General features: G+C 41.1%; 1 protein-coding gene across 3 annotated transcripts in view; it reads right to left on the bottom strand.

Annotated features, from left to right (window-relative positions):
- The window catches only part of Pfkfb1 (6-phosphofructo-2-kinase/fructose-2,6-biphosphatase 1), a 98,208-nt gene that overhangs the window by 55,427 nt on the left and 33,373 nt on the right, over positions 1–9,408 (bottom strand). For all 3 annotated transcript variants that reach the window (XM_021187310.2, XM_021187308.2, XM_029534304.1), the window contains 3 exons: positions 6,813–7,020; positions 3,688–3,834; positions 1,641–1,745 (listed from right to left, as the gene is read on the bottom strand). In XM_021187310.2, the coding sequence (XP_021042969.1) occupies positions 1,641–1,745; positions 3,688–3,834; positions 6,813–7,020 (460 nt within the window). The remainder of the gene's footprint in view (positions 1–1,640; positions 1,746–3,687; positions 3,835–6,812; positions 7,021–9,408) is intronic.

The following is a 9,408-nucleotide window of genomic DNA, read 5'->3' as shown; positions in this document are numbered from 1 at the left end:
GAGAGAGAGAGAGAGAGAGAGAGAGAGAGAGAGACAGAGAGAGAGAGACAGAGAGAGAGACAGAGAGAGAGGGGGAACAACATAAAGTTGGACAAGTAGGAAGGATCTAGGAGGAGTTGGGAGAAAGGAAAGCATAATCAAAATATATTTTAAGAAAAAATTCAATTAAAATAGAAATATAAAAAGTTAAATGTTCAAGTCAATTGCATAACAATATACAACAAATTATTCTGAGTAATCTTAAAGTACAATATTTTGACCTCATACCCTTAGTGGGATATCTTCAAAAACAGAAAGAACCATGATGATTTTTTTTTTTAAGTTAAGCGTAACCTCCACAAGAATCTGGAAACTGATTATAACACATATTGATGAAAAAATCACTCCTAAGGAAAGCAAGAGAAAAATAAAGTAAGCATAGAAAGTTCAAGACAATAGAATTAAATGTTCAAAAGTCAGCAATACCACTAAAAAAAAGTACCAAGCTTAGCATTCAAAAGTCATATTTCAGTTTGGATTAAAAACAACAAAATCCAACATAAAGTGCTTATAAGAAACATAAATGAAACAAAAGTACTCAGAAAAGCTGAACATGAATAAATAAAGGTGAACCCAGAAAATGGTTAGAAGCTACCATGTAGAGATAGAGTTATGTTAGGATATATTTTAGGCAAATAGCATTAGTAAGAAAAAAAGAGCTTAGTCACTCTTAATAGAAGATCTGTAATTCAGTGAGAAGATAACACTGCTTTTGATTTGTATGCCTCTAATAACACAGCCTAAAAATGTATAAAGGAAATGAGAACAAATTAACACTGACTTTATAAAGTCTGTTCCAAGGATAAAGATGAAAATATGAAAGTGATTTGTGACTGAACTGTTTTATCTTCCCAGATGTCCATATTTTCAAAAGGTTTTGGGTCAGAAATGGACTATGACAAATAAATACATTAAAATGCAGAACTGTGCTAAGAAGAGACTAGATTGAAAGCAATAAGCATTCATCTCATAGAGAGACAGGGAAATTATAGTCTGTTTCAAGAAGTTGATTAAACTAATAGCTTTTGTTCCTTGGAATGATGCCAACTGCTGAGAGAGCCTGGAGCTTTAGGCATGTTGGCAACAAGATATTACAGAGTTCGAGTTTATTGAGCTATTTCATCTTGTCCAGTAAAAACATGGCAAATACAACACACTGGACAAAGTATGTTCTTCTAAATACATATAGTGCCTATAAGCAGGCAAATATGTAGCTTTTAAGAAAGAGGAGGAGCTGGATGCTTCACCTATCACTAAGCTAATGACCTAAGTTTGATCCCCGAGATTCACATGTTGAAAGAAGAGAACTGAGGCCCATTGGTTGTTCTCTCCTCCAGAAGCACACAGGTCATGGCAGGCATTCTCTCACTCACTGAACAAATGAACAAATGAATGAATGAATGAATGAATGAATGAATATTTTTAAAAGGAGAGGGATAGCTTGCCTACAGCTAAGGACCAGAAGAGCAAGTACCGTGACAGATGGCAGATACTGAAAACACACTTTGCCTCGTTTCTAAAAGTATTTCCAAAACTCTGGCAGTTGGACTAAGGATACAGGGAAGGAGTCCTAGGAGCTAGGCCACCTCTTCAAACTTTACCTCTCCCTTGGGATAGCGGTAACGATATTTATCCTGGTCCCGTAGTGCAAATTCTTCAGGGTAGTGTTCCTGAATTTCTTCATAAGTCATCTCTTCACAGACACCCTATAAAAAAGTATTTGTGAATAACATATTGAACAGGGGATATCAACATAGCTTTTCACACAGTTTAGGTACCAGTGAGTATGGAATAGTATAATACCCCAGTTTCTGTGAACATAGTAGCTCCTGAGTTGTAACTGTTACCTGGTTTGTATGTGCTTGGGAGGTATGTGGCTTGTGTGTATAAGGACAAATGGATGGGTGTGTTCAGACAGAGTATATTATATTTTCCTATGATTGTCTCCATAGTTCTATATGTGTACATTATGCATAAGTATATGTTGCTATAAATATGTACAAATAAGGACTTGGTACTGTGTTTTTAAGCATGTGTAGCATGCTTATGTGTGCTTGAGATGTTTAAAGCCTTGTGTTTGTGTGTATACTATGTATCTCTTTATGCATACGCAGTAAACTTGTATTCTCCCATGTATGTACAGGATGTCTAAGCATCTGAGAATATGCCCATGTGGGTGTGGGTGACGCTGAGGTGTGTATATTCATGTGTATTGGCAGCATATATCCATGACTGTAGACATTCTGCATTATGTTTCTGCTATATATCTGTATCTGTGTGCCTATGTTTGAGGTCTGTGAATGTGCAGTAATATGCTTGAATCTATGTATTAGTGGTATATACATGTCAATGGTTTGTTCATCTGTGTCCATATGAAATACATGTATGTATATGATGTGCCTATATTTGTTTCTAGATGTTTGTGCATACATGGTGCAGGCATGATAACAAAAGGATGCTTCTGTGACTGTGAATTGAATGTGTGCATCTGTGCATACTTGTGGCAGGTGTCTGAAACTCTGTGAGCAAATACACTGTACAGTGGTGCTCTCCCATTGTATAGCCTTCATTATCCTTCCTAACCTGTTCTGAATTTTAGTATCACTGGGGAAAATGTGCCCACAGATACTTCATAAGACAAAAATTAGTAAATTTTTCAATGGTTTCAGAGTGGGTCTGGGAAGACAAATTCTGAGAGCTTCCAAGTCTACTGAGAAATGCCCATAGGCAAGGCTACCGGTGCTGGTGGTAAAAAGTGCTACAGTTTCTGGCATTTCCTTCAAAGTGTGTGAGTTTCAGTTGACCCCTGCTTGTTTGGTGCCAAGAGTCACTAGACACTGGCTGATGCCTTTTTGGACTATCTACTAGGCTTCCTTCAGGGAAAAGGAATAGAACACTTACAACTTACAAACAGCTCTGCAGTGTCAGGCTTTCTGAATGGACATTGCTCATGGGAAAGAAAGTACACAGAGATCCTTTTAAACTTCTCAGTCTTTTGTTCTGAAGCACGTTATGAGACTTTTGCCCCAGGGAAATGGCCATTGCCTTCTTACTTTGACTTCAGGCAACCCTGTTTAACCTCTCTGGGTTTTATTTTCCTCATCTGCAAAATGTAGAAGATAACAACTGCCTTCTAGAAGTTGTCTACTTTGGTTTCTCTTGCTGTGAGTGACCACAACCAAAAGCATCTTGGGTAGGAAAGGGTTTATTTCAGTTTAGCCTTCTAGGTGGTAGAGCATTATTATGAGAATTTAGGACAGGGACTCAAGCAGGAGCAGAGACAAGAACCATGGAGGTTATGTGATACTAGCATACCCTCTAGCTCACATTAAAACAGCTTTTTTATGCAGCCCATATATACCTGCCTAGGGGTGGTACTGGCCACAGTGAACTGGCCCTCGTATATAAATTAAAAATCATGTAAATGCATCCATAGACATTCCCATAGGGCAATTTAATGCTGGGCTTCAATAGATCTTCGTGACACAGAATAATAGTCCCTTACATATGGTTGCTTGATAAAAGACAAAACAAAAAACATAAAAGGATTTGATGAACTAATTAGGTTCCCAGGAGCAGGTAACCCACAAGGCAAGCCTACAATTACCACCTCCCTCCAGGCCAGGACACTAACCCTTTCCATCTTACCGCATCGATCTCATTCAGGGCCTTCCACTGTTCATAGGGCACACCTAGGGCTTCAGCTGTCTGAATGGTCCTCTTCATGTGGCTAGTCCACACCTTCAGGGAGCTGATGCCTTGAGACCGAATGAAGTTGGCCAGGGCATAGGCATACTAGGGGTACAAAGGAGAGGGTGGGGAAAAAAGAGGGGTGAGAAAGGGAAGACCAAGGGAGTCATCAGAACAAGTTCAAATCTCTCCTGAATGGTGAAGTACTCATGGACAAGCAAGAAAATGGGGATTAAATTTATATAAAAATAAACCTGGGACTATAGATCAGAGGTAAAGGTTGAGGTGCTGTGTTCTTGAGAAGGCAAGATGTAGAGAGGCTGATCATAGGATATAAAGTTACAGGTAAAGAATGATCAGTGGATCAAAAGTTAGGTTAGAGGGTGATCAATGGGTACAAAGTTATAGTTAGACAGAAAAGTAAGTTCTAATGTTTCAATGCACAGTAGGGTGGCTATCCTTAAAAACTGGTGTATATTTCCAAATTCTTAGAAGATTATTGATGTTCTCATGATGCACAACAATAATATACAATTAGCATGGAATCTGAAAATTGTATCTAACAAGTATGTGCAATGATAAAAGTATTAAAATTAAAAGTCATATTCTTTCTTGAGTGACTAAGGATAAAAGAAAGAGAAAAAGAATATCCATGCTTGGGATAGGGGGGTGATACTTGCTTACTGCTTTCCCTAGCTAGGTGAATCATTCATTCAAACATGCCCACCTCTAACATATGTGGAGCCTAAGAACAGGTGGTCCACTCAATGTCTGCATCCTTTCTCCTTCCATTTCTGACAACATCCTGCTCTTCTAGGAATCTTTCTGTCTGTCTGAGGTTAACCAAATCACAGCATGGAGTTCTGGTCATGCACTATCTCCAGTGACTCTCTGGCTACACAGAGAATAACCCCAAGGCTATGCATGGATCTAAAGGTTAATATTCCTGTGATCATGGCCTGTCCTTAGATGGAGATTAACAGCCAGGTGCATACAGGCACTGAAGCAGATTCCAGGCCATCAGAGTGGAGTTCTAAGAATAGAAGTGCCCAGAATGTAGTCTGAAGTATGGACTGAAGGATCTGAAAGACAGTGCTCTGATGCTATGATTTCTATTGCTTGAATGGGGAGCCTGGTACCCAGGTAAAGGGCATTTGCACATGCATTAGTATCCATGTCCCTGTTTTGGGTACTGGAGTGTTAATGCTTTCAAGATTCAGCCACTCAGGGAGAGGAAACAATGGCAGTGCAGATGGGAACCACAAAGGGTCATGGGAGCTCAAAGATTCAAGGATGCACGTTCCTTCTGTGTACATGGTGATATTATTCAAACGTGACATGTCCTAGGTACATATGCACAAATGGGCATAGGCACAAATTTGTATGCTAGACACAAGTCAGCAATCCATTCTCCCTTGCCTGGGGAGTAAGAGAAAGGCAAATCTCAATAGCTCCCTTACACAGTACCCATCTCTGACTTCTTATCATGCCTGTAAAATGCAAACATCATTCAGTTATCCAGCTGTGTCTCTGAGCTGTGTGAAGAAGAGTACATTACTCCCTGGTAGACAGTAGGTGCTAGTTAAGTAAAAACTATAGTGATTGGGGTGACTGCCCTTTAAAATCCAGGTTTGGTGCTCTGAGCTAAAGAATGTGAAAGTTTGGGTCTGATGTGTGCACATATGCACACTTATGTGTGCAGTAAGTACTTATGTGGACATGGGCACCTTTTCAATTGAGCTCTGAGCTGTAAAGGTAAGACAGGGGCTAGCTCTATCCAAGAAATCTTGGAGATGAAAGTATACCCCAAGTGATCTCAGCCTCTGTTCTGGAGAACATGAGAGATTAGAGTGAGATCAGAGGGTATCTGGGGCATTTCCTACCTATCCAACAGGAGTGCTGGAGCAAAGTAGGAAGGCCTGGTTTTCAGTTCTGCCTATGTTAGCTTGTACTGACCATATGACCTGAGACTTTTCTCTATTTCTGTTGCTCAGCTTCCTCATCCATAAACAATGACAATTATGCCCAGTTCACACTACTGATGTCACTCAGAAATTAAATGTGGAAGTTGATAGTACTGTGGCTGTGCATAGGTGTCCAATAAAAAACAGTAAGGAACTGAAGAGTTGGCTCAGCAGTTCAGAGCACTGGCTGTTGCTGTTGCCAGTACCCATAGGACAGCTCACAGGGATCTGATGCCCTCTTCTGGCCTTTGTGGACACCAGGCATGCACATAGTACACAGATACACATGCAGGCAAAACACACATAAACTTAAAAACAAACAAAAAGACACTAAGAACCAGGAATGCCTCTCTTGTACTTCGTTTCCTACCTATGCCATCCCAAAGTGATTTTTTCAAGCAACATGTGTGTTAACAAGTCCAGGTAAAGGACCAGAATCTGGGGAGTAAATCCCTTTATGAAACCGGTACCTAGGATGGACAGGTTTCTATACTTCACTAGGAATAGGGACAGTCATGACCTGAAAAAGTAACGAACCAGAATAAGGAGAGATGTCCCCAAAGGTCAGTGACCCCTGTGATAAGGAATAAACAAGGAGGGCTTACTAGGGGACTAGATCTTGGAGCAAGAGTTGGGTCTCAGAAGGGAATGGAAGAAGAAGAAGAGAGAGCACTGTGGGGACCGTATGATTCCTCAAATGGGGTAAGGGACAATGTCGACACAGTCACAGAGAGAAGGGATTCAGACCAAGGTCCTCTGTCAACTGTACTTGAGAGTTTCTGGCTGGTAGAGGGTCCAAGGAGGACAGCAAGGTGAGAACCATCAGAGAACAGAGCAGTGAGAGTGATGGGGGATACATCAGGCAGGGAAAGGGCACTGTGATGGACTCAAGAAGCAGCCAGAGGTGAGCAGCCGTTAACGGCCGTGCAATTGATCTTATAGAAGCAGTAGGTGTATGGGAGCCATTCGATGTCTGTGACAAGACTCATGACTAATGGTGGAAGAGAAGGACTGATCATAATTTGCTTCTTTCTCATCAAGGGATACTTCTCCAAACCCAGTCATTGACCACCTAGGCTAGCCTAACCTACACACATGAGTCTCTGAAGCTCTCCTTACCTGCTTGCCCCGAGCTGAGAGGCCAGAGTCACCTCCAATGCGGCCTCTAAGGTTGAGTTCACTCTCACCATGTCGGCATAGGTAGATAGATCGAGGTGTGACATGGATGTTCATGAGGTAGTAGGCTGTACGGCTCTGAACGTGGTCCTGCACTCGATTTACCATGTAGCGTGTGCCCACGTCGAAGATCTTGATGTAGGACAGGTGGCTGGGCCAGACCCAAGCAGGAGCAAGCATAGCTTAGGTGCTGATAGTAGGAAGGGTTGATCCCAAGAAAAAGTCCCAACCACACTCTTGTTTCCAATCCTCTGCACTTTAGCTCCTACCTAACAAGATGTTATGCCTAGTCTTGTCCTGGGTATATGACCTAGAGATTCTGTTCCTGACAACTCCAAGGAGCTCTTCGCTGCCTACCATCTCTTTCTTCAGCTTGAGTTAACCTGTCATTTGACCGTTCCTAATCACAATGCAATTCACAAGTACTTTTATCTGAATAATGCACTGTGCTTTAGGCAGAGGTTATCTGCCCTTCGGGAACAGTGGGAAACATACATTTGGAAACACGGGAATAATTCAACATTCTTGTCACTAACCACATAGTATGTCAAGTATTGGTATAAAGGGATACATAAATGATCCAGAACATCACTGGCAAACTTGTGGTCCTGGCTCCAAGTTCCTAATGGTCCCCTTAGTTATGTGCTCAGCTCTAGTAACTACACATTGAGTAATAATCAAATATAGTGGTCTGTCTCTGGAGGAACAGGGAGGCAGGGGAGAAGAACAGGGAGGCAGTGGGGAAGAGCAAGGAGGCAGGGGGTGGGGTGGGATACCAATGGATCAGAAGCCTTAGAGCCATGAACTAAGACTTCTCTATCTTCTGTAACAGCTGTAGATCCTCTAGTTATTTAAGCATCTGAGAGAGCTCCATGGGAAGCAGCCAGGGAACTGAAATCATAGGGTAACATAAGCGACCCAGGGTCAATGAGGCTGCTGATAGTTTGGGTTTCAGAGAGCTGCTTCCTTGATCTTCCTAGAGGGAAGTCTTTTACATCTCTAGCCTTGTCCTTCACAGCTCTGGGATCTACATGCAGTGGCTTCCACAGAACACTTGGTTTGTTGAATTTTTTTTTGTGTGTGTGTATGTGTGTATCTTGCAGAGACTGGGGGATTTTTAGATGCATGAATCCTCACAGTCATCATTCAGAGAAGAGATCATCATGTAAAAAATTTGAAGCAAACAGAGAAGCAATTTGCCATAGATTATGTCCCACTCCAGAGATCGGTCTCAGAACCCTAGAGCCTAAGAGCTCTGATGTAATTTTGTTGCCTGGCTACTTTCTGTCCCTAATACTAGACCTTACATGCTGGCCTCACCTCACAGCACAACACTTTATCCATGACTTTTTAATTCTTGTACTACTGTGGTACTTGGAAAATTCTCTTTACATCTGTTTTCACAGTCAGAGAAAATTAGGCCGGCTGTCACAAAGGACTTTTCATTTTGCTTGAAAGGATGTTGCTTGCTGATTTCCAAAGTTGAGCTCCTATGTATACATCTTTTAAAAGCCATTGAAATATATAGGGCATTTACTGACTCTAAGAAATCTTGGAGTATAGAGCTATATAAAATCATTTATAGTTGCACAATAAAAAATTATTATAAAAGTTCATGTTCATCTCCCAACCTGCACAATTTAAAATAAAATATATAAACTATACTGAGGCCCTAAAATTCTGGTTTTATTTTTTTCACCTTTTTCTTGTTGTTGCTTTTAAATACTAATTGTCAAATAGCTGTAGGATACTTCTTATTTTTGGAAGATCCAAAATTGCTGATGTTTAGCTTGCCCACTGATTTATCTAGCTCTTCCAGACATTCTCTCTTCAATATGGGCCAAGTCCCCTGCTGTGAGTTCCTCCAACCATCTGGCTTACTGCTCCCATAATTGGGGTCAACTGTGTCCATACCAGCATCTCCAAATTACTGGACATTCTAGTAATACAGGGACAGTTTTGCCTCTTCAGTTTCCTTAGACACTGTTAAAGCTTGTCACGATGCATGAACTATAAATGTCTGTTAATGCAGAAACAAATAAAGCTAGCCTTCTCCATCCATCTTCTTTAGGCCCAATGGACTCATCAAAAGAATAACAGAAACAAACAAAACCCAACAGTGCTCCTCTAGGTGTTTAGAGGCTTCTGCTGGGGAAGCCTCCTTCCAAGTCTGGAGGCTTTCTTAATGTCATTCTTTCTGTTCAGCCCCCTTCCTTCAAGATCTCTCCATCGTATGCTCTTAGCATACATAGTATGGTTGTAGAATTTGAAAAGGCCATACTTTTCTCAAAGTAAACAACCCCATTCCATCACACGTCTTCCTGGGAGCATGTACGGTGAGTAATTTGTGAAATTAAACATGAAGGACACACACCTTGTACTGAATGTGCAAGTCCCATGTGATATTTCTTTTCTCTTTTCTCTTTTCTTTCTTTCTTTTTTTTTTTTTTTTTTTTTGGTTTTTTGAGACAGGGTTTCTCTGTGTAGCCCTGGCTGTCCTGGAACTCACTCTGTAGACTAGGCCGGCCTCAAACTCAGA

Source organism: Mus pahari, chromosome X, assembly GCF_900095145.1.
Source record: "Mus pahari chromosome X, PAHARI_EIJ_v1.1, whole genome shotgun sequence".
In the NCBI taxonomy this organism is placed as follows: Eukaryota; Metazoa; Chordata; class Mammalia; order Rodentia; family Muridae; genus Mus; species Mus pahari.
Note: the sequence above shows the minus strand (reverse complement) of the source record. Positions and strands in the feature narration are given on the sequence as shown.